Source organism: Alexandromys fortis, unplaced genomic scaffold (assembly GCF_014885135.2).
Source record: "Alexandromys fortis isolate MF-2015 unplaced genomic scaffold, M_Fortis_MF-2015_v1.1 scaffold_149, whole genome shotgun sequence".
Taxonomy (NCBI): Eukaryota; Metazoa; Chordata; class Mammalia; order Rodentia; family Cricetidae; genus Alexandromys; species Alexandromys fortis.
The window spans coordinates 1,501,777-1,524,587 of NW_026068025.1; the positions used below are offsets into that span (position 1 = coordinate 1,501,777).

The following is a 22,811-nucleotide window of genomic DNA, read 5'->3' on the forward strand; positions in this document are numbered from 1 at the left end:
CTCTGGGTTTGAGGCTAGCCTGGACTACATAGTAAGACTGTATCTTGAAACACAAAATAAAATAAAAAGGCAGGTGGGTGCTGGAGAGACAGCTCCATAGTTAAAGAACACACACTGCTTTTGCAGAGAACTAGGGTTTGGTTCCCAGCACCCACACTGGGTGGCGCATAACCACTTTAACTCCAGTGAATCAAAACGCCCTCTCCTGGCCTCTGTGGGCACCTGAACTAATATCTACACTCAGATAACATACATAAACACATACTTTAAGAATATAATTTTTAAAAAAGTCTTGTGGGCCAACTTTCAGGCCCTTTGGCTGCTCAGGCTGACTCAGATATCACACAGGAATGGCTGGTTCAACTATTTATTGTGGCGTACTTTACATGCAAGAACACAAATTAGAGAGACAGTATTTGGAAGCAGAACCAGTGGGGTGGGGACACACTAGTTGTCACGTTGGGCCACCCTCCAGAACCAGCTCTACCCACACAAACACAGGACAGTGACAAGAACCCAACTCGTAAGACAACAGAATAACAGACTCAATCCCGTCCGTCTTTTCAGCAGCCCCACGGATCCTCAGATCCTCCAGACAAAGTGCAAACTTTAGGAAGAAACTACCCCTGCTCTCCCAGAGAGCCCGGGGCATGAGTATGGCAGAATCAGTCAGAACACAGGGTGGACAATTGTTCTTGGGAACCCAGGGAAGACTAGCCTAGACCTCCATGAACAAGAAGGGCTGGAGACGGGCACTGAGCTAAGTGGGTGCCACAGGACCATAAAGGGGAGACCTCCAAGAGGAGACATATTCCCCTCCTGGCCTTCTGTGAGGCTGAGCACACAGGGAGACTCCAGTCATCCCAACAGCAGACCACAGGGAGACTGTGGATTGACCAGGCAGGAACAAAGGCTCTCGAGACTGCTGTCCTCCCAGTCACATAGGGCTGCCCTGGGCCATCTGAGACCATCAGTCAGAGGAGTACGAGCAGGAAAGTCTTGTGGTGGAGCAAAGGAACTCACTGCCACCAGGCCACTTGGGTCCAGCCACCACTTTCCCGGCCGAGCAGGGCTGTGGGTGCCAGCATGGGCCAGGCGGGGAGGACAAGGGCTCACGCCAAGGCACAGTCACTCACATGAGGGCCTGACAGGAAATAAAAACTAGCTCTGGCCACAGCTACCAAGAAGCCCTTTTGGCTCTGAAACCCCATGTCCCATATTCAGATAACTGAATTGTTCTAGCCTGCCTTCCTGGTACCTGGGCAGGCTCACAGGGTCAACATATACCTGGTGACTTTCCTTTGCTGCTGCCTGATGGCCAAAAAGGTAAGAAGAAGCAGTCTTCATACTTCAGCACACAATGAACAAGAAAATGTTAAACACATCCTCAAGAAAATATTTTGACAAAATAAATATTTTAACCTATAATCAGGTGTAATTAGTGCTTGTGAGTCCCGGCAATAATTTAGTGTAATTAAGTACACACTCATCTGTGATTTCTAACACTTGTCGAGGCTGCTGGCTTGAGAGGGCCCACAGATGGTGGGGAACCACAGACCTCAGGACAGGACAGTCCACAGGGTTGAACCCACTTCAAGACCACCCCCCCCCAGGTCCAATCTTGCTTCTCATAAAGGCCTCAGGCACATGTCACAACAGCCCACAGATAAGGCGGACTACCTCTAGACAAGAGAAACCAGACTACCAGCTGGGCTGCTCCCAGCCAGAAAGACGGTCTCTTGACACAGCCTGTGGGAGTCCTTGAGTACAGGCTGCCCCCAGGGCAGCTGTAGTCAGGAGGACAGGGGACATCTGGACACTGGTACTAGAAACAGCCTTGTTGGGAACACCCAAGGTAGGCCTCCACATCAGTCTCTCCCTGATGGAGGCCCATCTTCTTCTCTCTATAACCCACAAGCAGGGGCATTCTCTTAATTCAGAGATGCTGGCCTGATTGCCTACTGCCACAGGTCCAGCTCTTTAGACTGTACAGCTGATCCCCAGAGACAACCCTTTTAGACTGTGCCAAAGGCCAAGCTTCCAGGTACTCCCCTGGTGTGTGATAAGCCTTCAGAGGCCTTAATAGTCAGCCTAGCTTAGAGGGCTCTGCCCTTGAGAAACACTGACAGAGAAGCTCTGCTTGGCCACGGGTCCTGATGGAGTGTGGAGGGCTGGCAGGTGTTCAAAGAGGGCTAGGTAGTTAGCAGGTCAGCTGACATCCTCCACAGGCCCTGCCAGGTGAACCCTAACCAGAGTCCTGGGGTAGGTCATTTCTGTTCTCACCCAGGGCTAAGGTCCCACCCTAAGAGCTGCCCAGAGCCTGCGCACTGATCCTACTGCAGGTGGGACCCAGCCTCCTCTCCCTGCTGGGGCTGGCACTCGGTGGCAACAGGTGTAGCACTGGGCCATTCTAACGGTGGGAAAGGCTGATCACACATTGGGTGGGGAGTGTGTGGTAACCTGCACAGTATATAGTAATACAGCTGCAACAGCTTTTTCCTTTCTCTAGGCGACAGCAGCTAGACCAGGATTCAGGGAGCACTGGGCCATTTGCTCAGAGACAGGGAACAAACCAGCCAAGACAGGGCAGGAGCAGGTACCACCAGCTCTCGCTTGCTCAGATCCAGGCTATCAGGCTTCAGACTAAAACTGCTGGCTAGGGGGCATGTGAGGTGGGGGGTAGGTCAAGTGAGGACAGCCATGAAGGCTGAGGCCATGTCAGGGAGGGGAAGAGTGGGGAAGAATGGAGTGTGGCTCCAGCCTGATGCAGCCCCTGGTCGTTGGGAACCTCCAGGCACAGCACACACAGCTACCTGTTCTGGGCCTGGAGGGAGCCATATGGAAGTTGCTGAAGGCAAAGCCTAGTCACGGGATACATTAAAGTCATGTTGCGTTGGCAAACAATCCTCTCCAGACATCAGGGCTGATGTGAGCGTGAGTGTGCACAGTGTGCATGGAGTAGCTGTCTACCATCCGCAGGGCACGTGCTGCCCTTGGCTCTTCTCACACCAAAAGCCACAGGTCCCAGGCCTAGCAGCTGACGGACGGAGGAAGGGCCAGCGACAGTACAGACACTAGTGCCACCCAGTCCAGGGAGAGAGACGAAGCCTGTCATTACAGATACTTGAGCCCTGCTTTCCCAGAGTCCTTGATGGAAGAAGGGGTCCAGGGGAGCAGAGTGTCTCACCTAAGGAAGCCATGGAGCTAGGCAGAAGCAGGATGGGGTGGTGAGAGTCAGTTTAGGAGCCTGCTCAGAAAGTGTCAAGGGGCTACCCTGCCTGAGGCTGGACCACTGCTTCTTCCTGGGAAGACCCAAGGCCGAGAGCCTTGGGGTGAGGGAGGACAGGCCCTCTGGTCAGTGCTGTGGCCACTCAGAGAAAAAGTGGCAAAGCGGGCCCTGACCAGGCAGGCCTGGGAGCAATCAGTGGCATTTCCATGGAGATACAGATGTGCAGGCTGAGGGGTTGGGGAGTGGCCAGTGCCCAGTGTCCACTAGGAGAGTCAGCAGTGACCTGTCATGGGGAGGCAAACCACAGGACAGCTCACAGGGCAAAGAGTGCGTCCTCAGACCGCTCTGGCTTCTTCCGGTTGGAAGTATTTGAGGCTGGTGCAGGGGCCTCTGTTGGGGGTGAGGGCAGGTCTGGAACTGTTTCTGCAGCTTTGGCTCGCTCTTCCAGGAACTTATCGAACTCTGCAATACAAACCAAATTGAGGGATAGGCTTGGTGAGGGTTGCATAGCGGGAGCCCCATACCCTGGTTTCCAGCTCCATGTGCAGGGGATGGGAGGGAGTGGAGGCGGGAGGAGTCCCCGGCAGGAGAACAACCCAGCCAGGTCCAGGGTTATTCCAGGCCCTCCTGGTCTGGGGATCAGCCTAAGGGAAGTCACTGTTCCTGACTCTCCACAGACAGAGCTGGTGGAAGCTGGATTAGGGGATGTGAGTGGGGAGGACCCAGTATATTGCTGTGGGCCCCATGATGGGAAAAGGGTCTGACAGCCCCCAGTCTCTTCAGAGAGGGCTTTGGGAAAAAACAGAGGGTACAGAGCACCTACTCCCCGAGAGCTCAGAGTTCTATTTCCCCAGATCAGCACAAGCAGGGCTGAGAGTGGGCCAGCACCTGCTTACACCACAGATTCACCCTCACTGACCCACGCAAGTCCTCGGACTGGTCGCTGTCATAGGGGAGGGGTAGCCTAGGGTGAGGTACGGAAGGCAAGATGGAGAGGGGGATGTCAGATGGGAAGAGGGTAGGAGCCTTGCTGGAAAACTAGGCCTGTGTTCCCACCTGACAGATTCTCAAGAGGCCCTCACATTCTGTGCGTTGTATGATCTGTGTGTACAGGGGACTTAGGACCTGGGCAGAACCAAGGATAGTAACCTGTGCCCTCCATTCACCCTCTTCCTGACCTTTACAGCGCTGTCTCCATCAGCATGAGTCCCCATGAAGGCTAGGGCTCAGGCCCAGCACCACAGGGATCTAGTAGCTGAGGCCCTGTGCAGCCCTGAGAGGAAGGAGCCAAGAGAGCAGAAGGCCACTGGCCAGGCCTACCTTCACTAGTGACACCCTCTTCCAGGTCGTCACCCTTCTGTGAATGAAGCAGAGAATGGCATTAGGGCTCATTCCTGTCTTGCCCACCCAGCCACCTCTGTCCACCCATGGCTACCCAGTGAAGTCCTTCTTTTCCTATTTCCAGATTCTCTTCTTCCTATTAGAGAGGCAGAGAGTGTGCTTTAAAAAATGTTTAAGCGCCGGGTGGTGGTGGCGCATGCCTTTAATCCCAGCACTAGGGAGGCAGAGGCAGGCGGATCTCTGTGAGTTCGAGACCAGCCTGGTCTACAGAGCTAGTTCCAGGACAGGATCCAAAGCCACAGAGAAACCCTGTCTCGAAAAACCAAAAAAAAAAAAAAAAAAGTTTAAGCCAGGTGGTGGTGGCGCACGCCTTTAATCCCAGCACTCGGGAGGCAGAGGCAGAAGCAGGTGGATATCTGTGAGTTTGAGGCCAGCCTGGTCTACAAAGTGAGTCCTAGGACAGCCAGGGCTTTACAGAGAAACACTGTCTTGAAAAACAACAACAATAACAAAAAATGTTTAAAAAAGCAAAGTGACAAAGATTTTAGGTTTTGATCTCCTAGAAGGGCAAGAAAGAAAAATCCAAAATTGGTGTAGGCTGCTACCTGGGCCAGAGGGGAGAACCCCACCATCACTACCAGGCTCTGGGGAGAGATGCCACTGTCGCATGAGGCTGAGGCATGCCAGTGCTGCCAGCACAGGGATTCTGGAAAAAACGCCATCCACACCAACAGCAAGAATCCACTTGGGGCCTGGATAGCCTCAGCCTGATCTCCAGTAGGTCCTTTGACAGTGGAAGCTATCACCTAGAAACAAGCCCCATGGCCTCCTAGGAGCTATCACTGCCTTCCCCTAGACCTAAGCTCCCATTTTGCTGCCTAAAAGGGCCATGGAGGCACTGTGCACCTCTAGACATTTAAGTGGCTCACACTTGATTAGAGAGGAGCTCATACATGGGCCTTCCTGGGAAAGGACCCATGATGGAGTGAAGAGTCACCAGCAGGGCTGAGCAACCTGGGCCTCTGACCTGTCACTGCCTTGTGAGAGTCTTGCTAACAAACCCTTTCTGGGTCTCATGTAGCCAGGTTGGCCTTGAGCTCACCATGTAGCTAAAGCTAGCCTTGCACTTCTGATCTTCCTGCCTCCACTTCCCAGATGCTGGGCTTACAAGTGTGTGGCACCATGTAATGTCTGGGACAGGGCCTGCGATTTTCTGTCCCTGCCTCTGTGAGGGCCATATTTCTTCCTAGGCATCCCTGGAAAGGTCAGAGGGGAGTTCTTTTAGCCTTCCCTGCCACCCAGGTGGCTGCTTCCTTGGGCTGTATCTTTAGAAGGCCTAGCCTCCTGGGGAAGAGGCAGTGTTGGCTCCTAACATAGCACGCTGCCCTCTTTCACAGGGGAGGTGCCACAGGAAACCTGTAGCCACCACCGAATCCCTCCTACATCCAGCAGCTGTGAATGTTGTGCTCTGTAAGGAGAGGGAACTGACTGAGGCCATCTTCAGATGCATGATTTTCTGTCTTTTGCCCATCCCAAAAGATGGGCAAACATTCTTTTGGGGCAGGAGCTCTTTTAAACAAATACGAGAAGACAGTGAGAATGGGATGATGGTATATTTAAAATCAAGCATCTAACTCATTTATGAAATGAATAAAGAAAAAAAAGAAATGAAAATGTTGGGCTGTGGTACTTGCCCATCAGCATGCACAAGGCCATGAATTCAATCCCCAACACGGGGCAAAAAAGAGAAAAGGAACAAAAACCAAAACACAAAAATATCTGCTTCCCTTAAAATAAAAAGCAAAATGAAACAGAGACAAATAAGCAGAAAAACCACTCAAACATACACCGTTGGCATTTGAGAGAGATGGGGAGGGTTTGGCATGTGTCAGGAGTGGTTCGAGATGGGCTCTCTAATTCCACAGATGTGAGACATCTACATGGGACTGTGTGGCTGAGAGGCTGTGCCCAGAGCCAGCACCACCAGCGTCCACATGTTGAAAAGAAAGGTGAGCTTGGCTGAGCTGCCCCCTCCCTCCTCCCACCCACCATGGTGGAGGGGGCCCCTGCCACAAGCCCCAAGGCCTGTCCTCAGAACATCTGCCTTGCCACAACCCCCACACGAAATGTAGAAATCAAGTCTCACCAGGTCTGTCCTGAGCCACACCTCAATGTCGTCCATGACAGAGGGCTGCGCAACGGGGATCTAGGAAGGCAGAGGCGGCAAGCAGCGGGCGGGGTCAGGCAGGCCCCCACACAGGCAAAAGAAGACAGAACACCAGAACAAAGTAAATCATCAAAAGTAACCCCCAAACAAAACCAAAATGTACACAGAGCAAAACAACTACAAGGCACGCACAGGCAACACAGGCAGCTGCATGAGAAATGGCGGGTGAGGGGAGCAATGAGCTGGTAAATTAGAAGAAGCAGGCTGGTCAGCAGGGGCTGGTGGCGAGAAAGTACGTGTTCTTGATATGGATAACTTTTTGCTTGTGTGTGTTTGCCTTTTCAGGCCAGGCTACAGAGCACCTCCTAATCTCAAGAAGGCACAGTCCTGCAGCAGCCATGGCAGAGGATCCGCTGCATTTAGTGAAGAGGCTCTCGGGCCTGAGGGAAGCTGAGCAGCAACATTCCTAGAGCAGGCTGTGGGTTCTCAGGAGGGCACCCCAGCCCTGGGCCTCTGTCTACTAGCTGAGGTGGCTTTCTGAGGGGGGAAGGAGCCAGAGGCACGTGCTCCCTCGGTCTGTCTGCTTCCAGAAGGCAGGCACACTCCCATTAATGGAGACACAGCTAACAAACGAGGCTTTGATGACAAAAAGGACAGAGGGCTTTAGTCTCTTTCTCTCCTTTGAGGAAAAAATACCACCCGACACCCCGAATGCCACAGCGTCCTTTAGTCTCATTCTCTCTGCTCTCAGCAGCTGGCTAAGCCTTAGTCACTGAGAAAGGTAATCTAATGCGGGCCGGGGAGCAGGATGCTTAGGATGTGGCAGGGCTCCCCAATAAACCGCATGGGTATTGGAGAAGGTGCCATGCCTCGGCCTGAGTCAACGGCCCCAGAGCAGAGACTATGAAAAATATGTGCAACTAAAAACATTTACATTGCTATCAGATAAGAGGTAAAGGCGGCCTTTAAACCCCTGGAAGTCACGTTAATAAAAGGTTGGCTCCCTGCCTAGACAAATGAGATGATGGCCTTTAGTCAGGGCAACCTGCCTCTTCGCCTACCCTGGGACTGAGAGGTGTCCCACCTGGGAGGCTTGCTTATTAGCCCCATTATTTCTAGAAAAAAAAAAAAAAAGAGAGAATGACAGTACTGTGTCCATAGCTGGCTGCATTCTAAAGTCACAGTCTAGAGTAAGGATGAACTTTAAATAGGCAATAAGGAGACCCAGTATAAAAAGTAACAAAAATAACCCACAAAGTCCAGCCTGAAAAGGAAGAGAACAAAGGGTTCATATTGCTGGTTCCAGCTTTAGAGGTTGAGATCTGTTGCCAAAAAGGTGTGGCACCCGCACATGCTGAGCAGATGTCAGCAGCACCACCTATGGCAAGCTGGTGACCCCCGGTCCGAGAACATGCTCTGTGCCCATCTTCACCCTGCCGGAGGCAGGCACACAAGTGTTTTCAGAATGGCTCACTAATCAATAGGCACCGTCCCTCTGTGTCGCCATTTTAACCCCCAGACACTCCAAACTGTCATACTGGGTATTTCAGGGAGTCCTGGTGACAAAGGAGACGATTACTCAGTCGTGGCGAGAGCAAGGATGCTCAGTGGCTGTGCCTACAGTGCTCAAGGCAGATGCCTGCCTCCCCATCAAAGAACGCTGGGACACAGAGGGGGCACTGCTATCATGACCGCGGGCGAGCAGGTTTCTACCTTGATGGACATCCCGGAAGGGATGTGCTGTTCTCAATCGTGACATCTATAAACCACGTCTGACTCGTTGGGGACATGTGCCATGCCTAGCCCCCAGCTCAGAAAGACAAACATTTTTCCAATGAGAAATGCCGACCACAGCAGCTGCTAGGGTGCACACGAGCACTTTTGTCTTCTCTAGCTCAGTCTACCTGGAAGAAACCGAGAGTCCGCCTTTCTTCCTGCAGCGTTGGGGTGGAACACAGGCTCTCCGGCAGGAGGGATGAACACTTCCACTGTGTTGCTAGTTTTAAAAGGTCCCAGGCTAAACAGACATTTCAGGGCTTTCTTCCTTATAATTCTTTTCATTGCTGTTAAAAAGTAGAGGGCTAGGCTGGGCCTGGTGGCCGGCACACACCTTTAATCCCAACACTTGGGAGGTAGAGGCAGGCAGATCTCTATGAGTTTGAGGCCACCCTGGTCCACATAATGAGCGCCAGGACAGCCAGCGCGATGAAGCAGTGGTCTAGAGGTGTAATTCAGGAGTACTTGCCTACCATGTGTGAAGCTTTAGGTTTAGTACACATCATAAACATCTGCAAACAGCTGAACACATCCCTGCAATGGCAGCAAAGCAAGACAAAAATGGGGCTGGGCTCCACCTGGACCACACTGTCCAGCTGTAGGCCTGGGGCAAGTCACTTCTCTCTGCGCCTTTCTTCAATCGGGGAGCCAGCCTCTTCTGTCTTAGAAGTCTCAGTTATGTGGCAGAAGGTGAAGGAGTTGGCCTGGGCATTTCAACAAGGCGTGGCCTCCATCTCCTCACCTGTGAACAGGGTGACTGTAATGTGGCATTCTGAGTCTAACACGAACATTCTGAGTCAGGATCCCTCATGGTCCAGGTTTGTGTTTCTATATTCTAACATAGACACCCAAGGGAGTCTAGTCACAGGAACTGAGTCTCTTGGGCCTCAGGGCACGTTCTGAGGAGCTAGGGTGCTATTTCTCGGCTAGGCTTATGTGATGGAAGGCAGGTGACTGGATGCAGAAGCATAGCTATGAACCAGCTCTGGGAAGCAGGCAGAGCCTCGCTCTCATCACACAGGTATAGCCAGACCCAATCTTAACACGTACACTGACTGGAAAATAGACCTGCAGAGGCCCAGAAAGAGGGAGAAACAAGTCCCTCTCCTGCTGATAGAGGAAGGGGGCATGGCAAGAAGTCTCGGTGTGTTTCTGTCCTGGGACTTCGGGGTCTAACATCTAACCCTTATTGGCTCATCCATCAGATCTCTGGAAAGCTTTTAGCCATTCTGTCATGGTTTTAGCATCTTCTTGGACAGTGATCCAAGCTACAGGCTGTTACAGGAGGTTATAAAGAGTGATGAGGGAGACGGAGAATGGATACGAAGAGAAAGGACTCTACCCTGAACACCCTCCCATAAACACCAAGCCCAAATGTTGCTGCCTGTGAAAAGAGCAGCCAGGCTGGAGCCCTGGTAACAATACCCAGCCCATCTCTGATGCCAAGTTAGGCAAGTTAGGATCTGGGTGGTGGGCAGAAGTCCTGTTGTTGGCACCTATGGGTCACTCCACCTTAGGAACAAGAAAGAGGTGAGGCACTGGCACGGCCCAGTCAGTCTTTTGTTTGTTTTCACCTTTGGTGTCCTACGTCTGATAGTGTGCCAGAGTTACAGAGTGGAGATAACTAGCATCAGCCTCTGACAGCAGCAGTAGGGTTTTTTACTTACCTGTTTTTACTTTTCATCGTGTGTGTGTGTGTGTGTGTGTGTATTTGTATGAGGGGTATGTTCATGTAAGTGCAGGTGCTCATGGAGGCCAGAAGAGGGCACCAGATTCTCTGCAGCTGTAGTTACAGGCCATTGTGAGCTGCCCAATGTGGGTGCTGGCAACTGAACCTGGGTTCTCTACAGGAGCGGTATGTACTTTTAACCACTGAGCCATCTCTTCGGCCCTGGCCCTGTCTTTTATAACCCACTGCTGTTGTTCTTCCTTGTCCTGCACCTCTGGTGTTAGGGATCAACAGAGGACCTCAGGGTCTACAACTTCTGTTCTTGTCACTATTATTGTTGTTGACATGGTTTTATGCAAGTATGTGTAAGACAGGGTCCCATTATTCAGCTTGGGCTGGTCTCTGTGTAGCCCAGGCTGGATCACACCAGGAGCCTCCTATATCAGCCTGTCCAGTGCTAAGACCGAGGCATGCTTTTATTCTCTGATTTTCCCTGCTTATACCTCCTAACTGATCACCAGCCACAAGTAACAGAAAAGACAGGAGGGTCAGGGAGGGAGAGAAGGGAAGGCTGCTGACCCTGGGCTCAAGCCAGATCTTGCTTACCTTTACTTGCCAATGCACCTGCTGCAGTGGCCTAACTGCAGGCTGCCCTCACACCTGAAGTCCCAGGAGAAGAAAGAACGAGTAGACACCCTTCCACAGCTGTCCCCAGCTCCAGGCACACGAAGAGACCTACCTGCCCGATGGTGCAGGTCTGTACTGGGTGCTATCTCTAGAGGAGCCGTGAAACTCTATTTGTGATACTTCACCCAGACCCAGTGGGAAAGATAGTCTAGAGCCCCTGGTCTCACTCAGTAGTACACAGTTTCCATATGAAGAATTTGTACTTGGCAGGTTGGGGAGGGTAGGACTTCCATACTACGGGAAATAAGCAAAGCAGCTAACACACACTGTTTTAAAAGGAAAACAAACTGTAGGCAGGAAGGGGAAGATACCAAGTTAGCTGTTAGTTGGGTTTGTTTCTAGGAAACCGAAGACTGGCGCTCTATGCAGGGACAGGGAAGAGGAAAGTCGACTTGTGTGGACAAAGACAGGCACCATCACCAGCTGCCCAGGTCACACTCAGGTAGTTTGGCGGGCAGTATCCTTTTTTGCAGGGCTAACAGGCACAGGGCACACAGTTAGAATGTCTCTGTTTGGACAATGGAGATATAATTTTATGAAGCCTGCTCTAAGGCCAGGGCCCAGTGTGACCTAAAAGAAGAAAATGAAGGGCCTGGCCAGTCCCCACTTGCAGGAACAACTGCTTTCTCACTAAGGGCAAGTGTACACTGCTGTGGGAGGGGACAGCTTGGGCACCCGCTGCACTGGTCTCCAGACCCTGTCTGTACCCCTAGCTTAAGCCTTTCTCAAGCAGGTGGCCCCTGTACTGCAAACAGCTTGTCACTTGGAAGTCCTACGGGACCCCTCTCCTGGCCTGACGTCAAGGGTGAGTTCTACATTTGGCTCACCGCATTTATCTGGAGGGCAGAAGTCCACATGTCTATTCCCGTCATTTCTTTGTAGCCTCACCTGCTCCATCCCTACCACACACACCTAGAGGCTTGATTCTGCACTTAAGGATGAAATGGTCCAACTGAGGCAAGCAGCTTGGGACCCTCTCTTCATGCACCCAGCTCAGGGCCAACTGCACAGATATGGTGGGAAAGGCACTCCCAAGCCACAGAGTGGACTGTAAGCGTGATACAGGCTCTCCTGGCTTGATTTCTTTGGCTCTGTTACTGTCATCTATATATTTATGCAAGAGGTCTCAGGCCATTTGTGAGGCACCATTACAGTATAAAAGCCCACCAAGCCTAGGACTGCCAAATTCCCAGGCCTGAGTAAGAGGGAGCCTCTCTGACTGGCCACATGCTGAGCCCTCTCTTAATGGTCCCCTCCTGAGCACACGCCACGATTACTGATGCTCATCCTGGAAAAACGAATACTGCCGAGAACTCCAGAGTCTGTGAGAGAAGGGAAAGACCCTCCCCTCGTGCCTGCAAACATCCCAGTCCACGAAGATCCGGGAGCGCAGGCTCAGTCAGGGAAGGTGTTTCTGGAGCTGGAAGTCTGGGGCCTTACGGAGACTCTGCGTAGACAGGAGGGGAGATTGGCACCCCCAGAACAAGTGAGTGATCTCTGTCCTGTCTGGTCACAAGGACTGGGCAGGTGGCAAGAGGAAGGTGCCGACTGTTACACAGTGAGGGGCTGGGGTGGGCAGCGAGCTCACTCAGCTATGGCTCCTCACCATTCCTTGGGTCATGAGCCAGCTGTCTATGGGCTGCAGGTCACAATCCCCACCTTTCCCTCTCTGCTGGGCCAAGGACAAAAGAGTCCCAAAAAGAAAAGTCACAGCAATACCCACAACAGGAAGTCACAGCACATATTGTAAATAGAAGAGTCATTGTTCAGATTTGGTAGTCTGTCACACAAGGAAACGTGCCTGGACGGATGCTTCCCACATGCCCTAGCATGCCCCCATCCCACCTGCCCGGAAAAGAGAAGGCAAACCCAATGCCGTGACCCTGGGGGATAACAGAATGTTCGACACCTGAGAGGTCATCCAGGCCCAATTCTTTGGATACAGTGCAATTGCTTCTACTCTTTTCTGACTTACTCTGCTTTTTTGTTTGTTCTTTTTTTCTCCTTTTTTTTTTTTTTTTTTTGGTCCATGTATCTTTTCTTAGATTCTTGACTTCAATGCTGAACTCAGCATGTTCTTTACTGCCTTGTTTGTTTGTTTTTGTTTTTGGAGACAGGATTTCTCTGTGTAGGCCTGGATGTCCTGGAACTCTCTCTGTAGACCAGGCTGGCCTTAAACTCAGAGATCCACCTGTCTCTGCTTCTGTAGTGCTGGGATTAAAGGCATGTGCCAGCACGCCCAGCTTTTTTATTTTTTTTAAAGATTTATTTATTTAATTTAGTTAATTCTTTTTAAACAGACAGGGTTTCTCTGTGTGGTCCTGGCTTCCCTGAAATTCACTTTGTAGACCAGGCTGGCCTCAAACTCCCAGAGACTGGCCTGCCTCTGCTCCAGAATGCTGGGATTAAAGGCGTGCACCATCACCAGCTCTTTATTGCCTTATGCTTTTGTGTTTGTTCATTTGTAGTGTTGCTGCTGATCCCAGAGCATCATGTACACTAGACAGGTGAGTTACACCTGCAGAACTCTTGCTTTAAAAAATGTATTTTTTTTATATGTGCATATGTACATGTACATTGGACATGCATGCCATTATGCAGGTGGAGGTCAGAACGCAACTTGTAGGAGTCAGTTCTCTTCCCACCATGTGGTTCTGAGGATGGAACTCGAGTCGTTAGGCTTGGCGGTAAGTGCCTTTCCCTGCTGAGTCATCTAGCCAGCCCCCTCTTGCTTCTTCACATCATAAAACTAGAGGTGGGCTCTTACTTGCAGAGGTGTGACTACACAACTTTCTCTCTAATTTCTTCTCAGTTCCAGGACAGCATGGCCCATGAAGGATCAAGGCAGCCTGCAGATGTGTTCACACATAGAGACACACATGACCATCCCATGTCCTGCCAGTCTTCCTTGCTGAGGCCCTTGCCCCAGTAACAACAGGAACAGCAATCTGCCTACTATCATTGGTAAATCTGCTGGAATCAGCAAGACCTTTGAAAACAGGGAGCCAGGCCAAGCCACGCATTCAAAGGGTGAGAAGTTGACCACGTCTCCTGGACTTGGACCCAGGCCTGGGCACTGATAATGGCATGAGTGGAGCAGGACACATGCTGGCATGATGGGGCAGGTCCTTGGTCCAATGCCGGGGGACAAGGCTGCTCCAGACTGGCGTGAGCCAGGAGGAAGGGTCGTCCTTGTCTTTACTGGACAGTACACTGGCAGGCCCCTGGTCTGGTTCTCTAATTCCTTTGCTGGGTTCAATGCAGAGATAGTTTAAGTAACGGGAGGCTTAAAGAGCAGAGGCTACTATGTGGATGGCGGATGTCACTGGAGGCCACTACTGTGTAATGGCAGGGTGGCATAGATGGGATCTTCTGCACCCCCTGGCAGTAAGTATAGGGAGGCATATGCCAGCTCAGAAAAGCAGTCCCCACCCTCGAGACCAAAGTTTTCCATTACGCTAGGCAGCTGTTGTGCTGTCCTCACCAGGCCCTTTGTACAGGGCCCACAGGAGGCTAAGATCCGATGTTCAGGAAGCAAAGGGCCCTTCCTTTTCTAGTGGATGGGTGGGCACAGCTCCCTTTCACTCCAGCCCAGCGGGTCCTGGGAGCCCTCTTCCTCCTTGCCAGGCAGACAGGCATACATTCCCATACATTTCCTAGTTGGGCTCAAAAGGAAAACATCTGCAAAAATGTATTAAATGCATAAGTCCTTCTGAAGTCTTCCATAAGCTGGCTGTGGCCTGAGACTCACAAAGATTTCATCCTTTATTTCAAAATGTTCTGACGCCTCGCTTAACTCTTTCCAAGCCCAGAGTGTGACAGGACACTCCACGCCACCTCACCCCTGGGAATGTACTACTCGGCTAGGCTGGCAGCCAGCTGGCTTAGTTCAGTATTTACTTCCCTTGAGAGGGTTATCATTTTATCAGTGCACTGCCCGCAGCCCAGAGGTGCTCTGTGGTGTCCTCTCCAGGCTGTCTCTGCCATTTATACAAGTCAACTGCTGCTGAATTATTCAACCAACTTTACCAAGCTGCCTGCCTTTGTATCCAGAAGACTGTGGGCACAGAACAGGCTTGCAGACCTACCATTTCTGAGCTCTGTTTCCGATTGTCTAGAGCAGAGGCAAGTCCTCCAACAGCCTGAGGATCCTCATAGGTGACCCTGGAGAAAACAGTGCAAATGAGCTCTCGCCCAGTGGATGCAGAGGTGTTGTGGTACCTGCCTCGTGCCTGCAGACTCCTGTCGTCTGTCTCCCAGCACCAGCTCACCCCTGGAGTCAGTCCTCTCAGACCTGGGCACCACACTTTTCAACAATCCCTGCCTTGAGTACTGGAGCTGAAGAGAAAAGTGTCTAAGTGTTCTGGAAGTCCTCAGAGGAAGAGGCTTCAGAAGGCCAAGTAATTATTTCACAAGCATCAGCCTCTCTGCTGCGCTGAGTGGATGGAGTGCTAGTTCCAGATGCAGGGGCTATCTGCTCTGGAACCGGCTCCCCCATTTCTATTTGGCTCATTTTGCCTCTGTCCTGACCTTTTTTCTCAATTGGTTAGGCGCTGGGAGTAGGTCTGGTTGCTGTTTGTAGGGGGAGGGGCTGAATGAGGCAGGGTCTGCAGCGTGGCAGATAGCTTAGGGAAGCAGGGTTTCTACTCAGCCCTGAGCAGGCTGTAGAAGAGAGAGAGAGAGCAATCCATGACTGACAGAACAGACAACCCTGGGGCAGAAGAGAAGGGGAGACGGGGCTGGTGCTCTCCAGGGCAGAGGAGAAGGGGAGATGGGGTTGGCACTCATTCAGTTTTAGAAGGTAACAAGTCCTCACCATTATAGTTTTAAGTTTCTCTAAGTCTTTTTTTTTGGGGGGGGGAGTGTTAAGACAGGGTATCTCTGTGTAGCCTTGGCTGTCCTGGAACTCACTCTGAAGACCAGGCTGGCCTCAAACTCACAGAGATCTATCTGCCTCTGCCTCCTGAGTGCTGGGATTAAAGATGTGTGACAATGTTGGCTCCAGAAGTCTTTAATTTGGTAAAGAAAAGGCGTCATCCTTTTTCAGTGTGACCAGCTGAGAAGACCCTCCCTCACCCCCACCCTGTATCTGCAGAAAGCCACTGGGAAAATCCCACATACGTCTTTCGCTGTTCAGCCAAGGAGTTCCCTCTGGTCTGGGCAAACATGTCGAAGCCATCATGAGGCTTACACTGTTGCAGTGAGCTGAGGGTGCCACTGACAGTCTCTGTTCCCAAGTCTGTGACAGCAAAACAAGAAGCAGGTGAGAACAAACATGGGCTTTAAAAACCCTGTAAAAATGTCGTATTATTGTACTGTATTATTACCATTCTCTCTGTGTGTACATGTGCGTGCGCGCGCGTGTGTGTGTGCATTGCAACTCAGATCATCAGGCTTGTATAGAAACTACCTTTATCCACTGAGCCATCAATCTTATTGGCCCCAAAATATGGGTTCTTAAAGGAGTTCCCCAAAAGTGAGGATGAGAGTCTAGTGGGTTAGACACTGTGAAGCTTCCCGGCTGTCCTCAGCACTCCCAGCACAGCACACATAAGAGCCAGGGCAAGCTAGGTGGGAAATAGGCTTTGCCCTGAATCTGAAACTGTTCACAGAGGGAAGGAGGCATCCTAGACAGAAGAGAGACTGCTGGCAGTGAGGGATGGGGACAAAGGACAGCATGCCCTCAGCTGTCTCACCACGCCCTTCTCGGGTGCCCCCACCACGTGCACTCCAAAACAAAGACTAAGGATCTCAGCCACCTATTTGATCTGGAAGCTATTTCCTAGGCACCCAGAGTCAGAGTTCAAGTACATCTGGTGGAATCAACATGGTCCTACGGCCTCGGGAGCTCACGTGTAACTGAACAGTTAGGAGGACCAACCCTTGCAATGTTTGGCTTTGACGCTGGGACAGGCTCAGAGGGGGTCCTTCAAGACAGACAAAGGCAGTGATTTGGAGAGCCAGGCTATGGGCAGTGTTAGCCCGTGAGAGGGCAGAGTGAAAGGCGTGGCTGGAAAGGGAGCTAAGAGGTGACCAGTGAGGTGAAGCAGTGGATGGAAGAGCATCAGGCCTTTTAAAGAAAGCAAAGCAGCAGAATCCACTTTAAACTTTAGGTATTAAATATGGGGACTTGAACCCAGCATGGTGGCTTACACTTGAATTCTTGGCACTTGGGAGATTGAGAGGCAGGAGGCTTGCTATGAACTCAAAACCAGTTTGGGCTACACATTGGGTTCCAGGCTGGCTCAGCAGGTAAAGGCACTTGTCACCAAGGCCTTTGATCTCTGACCAGTCCCTAAAACTCACACGGTGGAAAGAACCAATGCCCACAAGTTGTCCTTTGAACTCCATATGTGCAACATGACACAAGCGTGCAATGCACACAACACTAAATAAATCACTGTGATTAAAAACTTTAAAGCCATATACAAGACATGTATAAAAATATGTCATCAGCTATATCGAAGGCTAAGACATCTACTCTATTATGCATATATGGCTACAGAGGAAATTGAGACACCAAAGTCATAACAACTGACAGGCCACTGGATAAAGGTTTAATTCAACTGAAGTGAAATGAATATAGAATTATTTGGAAAAAAAACATAAAATTAAGGTAGAGGAAAGAATTTTGAAGGCCATGATGGTTAGTTATACCAATATCAGAATTTAATTTTGTATAACTTGGTATAACTGAAACATAGAGTCATTCATATAATTTCATTGTGGAAAAGTGAAGAGTTTCTCCTAAATTTCAGACAATAGAACACTTTAGGTTGATGGTATGGTCTGAGGTAGGCAAATATATCGCGTCTCCACTTTCTGTTTCCTAGTCCTGTGCAGACATTGTCAATCCATCACAGATTCTTCTTTTAGGGATTTATGTGTAACAGTTTTAACTGTCAACTTCACATATTCTAGAATCATCTGAATAGAGAATATCAATGAGGAATTCTCTGAATCAGGCTGGGACTGTGGTGCTTTTGTGGATGGTTGTTTTGATTGCATTAATGGAGACAGGAGGACCCACCCATCCTGAACAGTGATATTCCCTGGGTTTGGGCTCTGGACTGTCTAAATGCAGAGGGGAGCTGAGCATAAACAAGCATACATGCACTTAGTCTCTCTGCTCTTGACTGAGGATGTGACTAGCTGCATCAAGTTCCTGCCTTGACTTCCCTTCAGTGATGGACTGCCACCTGGAATGATGGGCCAAATCAACCTCCCCTACGGTGCTTTTTGTCAGGGTGTTTATTACAATAACAAATGAAACTAGAACAATGTGGCTTCAGCTGCCTTTCAAACCTGTGTTCTGAGCAGCCAGTGAGGTGAGACCAACTTGCCACCTTCAGCCTATTCAAGAGTTAAAAGAAATCATTTCAAGTACAAAGAATATTCCAGATAAAACACGGCAGGTTACTTGTCTTTTAAAAAGCAATTTCTACATCCTCAGAACTTCCTCCACCTCTACCTTCCCATAAGGGTTTGACTGTAAATTTTAGGAAAGGAGTTAGAAGTTGAAGGTGGTGCAGTTGGCTGGAACTTGGGTCACACCTTCACGTGGACTGCTCTAAAGGACCTCTGACATTGAACAAAGACAAAGGTATCCAGGAGGAGGCCAGAAAGAGGGAGACCCTTTCCTCCATTTAGGACACTCACCCAAGCCTGCGAGTTGGGAGGAGAGAGAAGATGGGGGTGCTGTGCTCCCTACCATGGGGCTCACCACAGCAGGGGAGCCAGGGCCCAGGTCTATTAGGTTGTCTTCAGTCACTTCACTCAGTACCTGTCAGGACACAAGATCGACAGAGGTCAGCCGTGGTCAAACTCCAGCTCCCCCGACGCAGATCTGTTCATGTCTGGCAGATGAAAGGTGGCTCTCTTTGCCTACCCGAAGGGCACACAGTGGGCCCAGGTTACCAGAGCCCCATGCCCTGCCCTCCTATACTCTCTTCTCACATAGGATAAAGTGAATCACTAGAATGGCGACTAATTTCTGTGGGTGTCTTCTGCTTTCCCACCAGTATGCCTGTTAGCTCTCCCCAGGCTCCCTTCAAACAGAATTTGCTCTGCAGTTACTCAAGAATTTGTGTTTAGTCCTAGTCAGGTAACCAGGAGCAAGGCCTGAGTAGGTAAGGCGTCTAATGTGTGCACTGGGTAGGCGCCCACCTCAGAAGACGAGGGAGCTATAAGGACACTTACTCCATTGCTGGCATTCTGAGCAGATCGGCCAGATCGGTACCTCTCGAACCTAATGGAAAGGAGAGCAGACGTAGGAGAACGTGAGTGAGGCCCAAATGGCTATGCTCACGGTCCTGAGAAGAACAATGCCATGCTTCCCTTGACACGGGGCTTCTGTCTTACAGGTTTGGCTCCACTGTCTCTCCCACAAACACCCTGAGCTGGCATCAGGGAAAGGGTATTGGCTGGTTCTTGGAGGAGCCCACCAGAAGCATCCTTAGTCGTCTCTTCATACATTTGGCCCCAATGCTCCTCCAGTCCCTGGAGGTGTTTGGGTCATTAGGTCTCCACATGGTCATTTGTGAAGCCTGGCAGCAAATGCAGCCTGATTCTGTTCCACAGAGCTCTTCTTGGGGTTATCAGCTTGTGGCTACAATGCCCCAAAGCCAACTTCAGGAAGGGACAGGGAGCCTGGAGAAAGGCCTTGCCAGAAAACATGAGACGGTTTGTGCCAACTTTCTAAGGGCTGCCAGGAAGGCAAGATGGAGTGGGCCCTGCCAGGCATGCCCTCCTCCACATCCAGTCAGCTCATGGCTGTGAATGGAGCTTAGCTGAGGGCGACTGCAGACAAACAACCCCTCTGCCGGAAGCTATCCTTCCACCTGGTAGGAGAGGCTGTGGGATATCCACAGTGGACAGCAGATCCTGTTCTGGGCTGTATTTAAATGACCCAGGTAAAGAGGAAGGCAACCAGCTGACTCCAGAGAAACCAGAGAACAGAAGGGCAGAAAGGCGCTGCTCTGGGCTGCCATCCACACTGAATGTCATCAGCAGCTAGGACAAGGGACAAGGGAAGAACAGTATGACTAAGAAGGTGTACAACTTATGGTTTGTTTGTTTGTTTGTTTGAGTTTTAGGGAGTTTATTATGGATGCCTAGGTGGGGCTTAATAGAGCAAAGAATTGTGTGGCAGGGAGGGGTGCTTTAGCTAAAGAGTGAAAACACTAAAGAACCAGAGAAAGCATACTTTGGCTCTGGTTAGCATCCAAATAAATAAATAAATAAGACAGAAAAGAAGAAAAAGGAAAAGTCACATCATTCTGTGTCAGTCTCGACTCAGGAAGGTGGGGAGACCTAAGCGAACCATGGAAGGTCACAGACCGTGTCATTAATTAATTAATTAATTAATTAATGTTTTTTAAGAGTTCTGTTAGATAGCCCAGGCTGGTCTGGAACTCGCTGTGTAGCCCAGGTTTGCCTTAAGAGTCTCTTCTATCTACCTCCTAAGTGCTGGGGTTACAGATCTATGTCATGGTATCTGGCTTCCACTGCAGCTTTAACTCCACCACTCAGTTGGAGGCCAGCCTGGTCTCCAAAGCAAGTTCAAGGACAGCCAGGACAAACAAACAAACAAAAAAAGAAACAGGAAAGCTGGGCGTTGGTGGTGCTTGCCTTTAATCCCAGCACTAGGGAGGCAGAGGTAGGTGGATCTCTGTGAGTTCGAGACTAGCCTGGTCTACAAGAGCTAGTTCCAGGACAGGCTCCAAAGCTACAGAGAAACCCTGTCTCGAAAAAAAAAAAAACAGGAAAAAAATTAAAAAGATTGATTACATGGGCATAGTGGTGTGTAAGTGTAATCCGAGAGAAGCTGGGGCAGGAAGATCAAGAGCTTGAAGCCAGTCTGGGATATAGAGAGAAAGAGAGACAGACAGACAGACAGAGAGACTCTGTTCTTTATACCCCCTTGAAAAAAAACAAAACAAAAATCCAATAAAAATAAATTAAATAATAAACTAACAAACCAGAAAGACGTGTGGTTACAACAGCGGTCTGTAGCGCCCATTGGTGCCTCTGAAGTCTTTCTACCTGCAGACCAATGGACTTACAGACGACCGTCCCACATTGGTCCTGCTATTCATCTCCAGTGAAGGTTTGAATGGACACAATGGGCTGGGAGTGTTGGGGTCCTCAAACTGGACACACTGCCAGCAAGCCCACACTCCTATAGCAATCTCTGTGTTCATCATAGATGGGCATAGGACCACCCATCCCTACAGCCTGGAGCTAAACCAGCTCTAGCAGTGATGCACAGTGTGGCCGTCTGAGCTTTCAAAGCATAGGCGAACACAGTGTCTGTCTCCTGTTCCTAATGACGTCAGATCATTGTCCTTCTGACAGTCCTACACAGAAAGCTGGCAGTTGGCAGAGGGAGTGGGCCACAGGCCTCCAAGGGACACACTGCTGTGGGCTCTTTTAAAGGAAAAGGCTAGCCTAGAGTCAAGGCAAGTCACAACCCTGGGCCAACTGGTAACTGCCCAAATCAGGGTCCAGATGGGAGGAAGCTGTTCTTGCCACCACCCACTTAAAGCTAGGTCCAGAAAACATGCTTTTGACTTAGTCCCGTGGGAGGCTTTGGAGAGAGAAAAAAAAGGTTCAAGTTTGTCACTTTAAGTGGTTTGGCTGTGGGAAGAATTGAAGGACTGTGTGTTTCCCTAGAGAAGCAGTGTTCACAGGCAGCCTACTTCACTCAATACCCCAGACGTACTGACATTTACAAAGGGAAAGATCTTTTTTCCTTTTTCAAGAACAGAAAGAAAGAGGAAATCCTTCTCTTTTGTAAAGGCTCCCCTCCCCCAGTCCTCTTCACATTCACAGGATCATCAAAGGTGCAGGTGCAGCCCCACCCCAGCCCTCCTGGGACTCACAAAGAGCAGAGGTGGATTCTGCAGTCAGCTACCTGCTGTCCTGTTCTCTGGAGAACAAGAGCACTGCTTCTGTCATCCAAGAACAAATGAGCATCTCTGATGAGCACTTTCCACCTCGAACACCTCCCAGGCTCTCTCAGCCTCCCTCCCCTCCTTTGTTTATAAAGGAGATTCCTCTGATGTGCCAATCATCTTTTTAAGGGAAAAGACCCCAAAGGACTCCGGCCCCACCTCTCATAGCGGAGGAAGACGTTGTTGAGGTCATCGTTGACGTGCAGCAACTCCTCGGTGACCTCCTCATTGGACACTCGGGAGATGAGTTCCACTATGCGGTGCTGCATGGCCCGGCAGGTCCTGTTCAATTCCTAGGAAACACATGCACCTCTGGCAGAGCCTACTGGGAATGCCGTCCTCACATTCTACTGCCTCTGAAAGGATGTGCACTGACTCCTGAACGTCGGGGAAGGAGTGCATGCTTGTTCATAAAACCAGGCGTGCACAGAATGTGAAGTAACAGCTCCCTGCTCTCCTGCCTCAGAGGAAGCAAGTACTTCTTCAGTAGATGGCGTGTGTGTGTGTGTGTGTGTGTGTGTGCGCGCGCGCGCGCGCGCACGTGTGTGTGTATACCTGTTAGTGTAAGTCATTTTTTAAAAGAATATGTTTGTGTAAATAAATTTGAAATCTATATGGAATACCTCTAAGGACACAATTTAATAGTTATTCTAGCAGACATATTCCTATAATGCCACTAAAAACAAAATAAGTAATTAAATCCATCACATACAGAAAAAAGCTTTGGTACAGTTTTATGACAGCGCATATTCAACCTAGAACAAATCTGGGTGGCTAAAATAATCCCACAATGCCCATTTGCTTTGTCTCTTGCCACTAAAGTACTCACCTATGTTTGGGTTCCAAAGTTAAGCCATCCATGTCTAGTGTTAAGGCTGTACCACATACTGTCCTGGCACCTCAGTGTCAGCTGACTTCAACAGCTAACTACAAATCATTTTTAAAGATTTTTATTTTATGTGTGTGTACCTGAGAGCATGCATGTAC

At 50.2% G+C, this 22,811-nt stretch overlaps 1 protein-coding gene across 9 annotated transcripts in view; it reads right to left on the minus strand.

Moving 5' to 3' along the window:
- Positions 1-353: 353 nt before the first annotated feature.
- Tom1l2 (target of myb1 like 2 membrane trafficking protein) overlaps positions 354-22,811 on the minus strand; it is a 125,124-nt gene continuing 102,666 nt past the window's right edge. For 2 of the 9 annotated variants that reach the window (XM_050163553.1, XM_050163555.1), the window contains exons 8-16: positions 21,984-22,117; positions 19,069-19,117; positions 18,529-18,652; positions 15,991-16,108; positions 14,958-15,033; positions 12,476-12,538; positions 6,717-6,776; positions 4,550-4,586; positions 354-3,691 (exon numbers count right to left, since the gene is read on the minus strand). In XM_050163553.1, the coding sequence (XP_050019510.1) occupies positions 3,543-3,691; positions 4,550-4,586; positions 6,717-6,776; positions 12,476-12,538; positions 14,958-15,033; positions 15,991-16,108; positions 18,529-18,652; positions 19,069-19,117; positions 21,984-22,117 (810 nt within the window). In that variant the 3' untranslated portion in view covers positions 354-3,542. Of the gene's footprint in view, positions 3,692-4,549; positions 4,587-6,716; positions 12,566-14,957; positions 15,034-15,990; positions 16,109-18,528; positions 18,653-19,068; positions 19,118-21,983; positions 22,118-22,811 lie in introns of those variants that run through there. The other 7 variants (XM_050163558.1, XM_050163554.1, XR_007595623.1 and 4 more) reach the window with 7 other exon arrangements.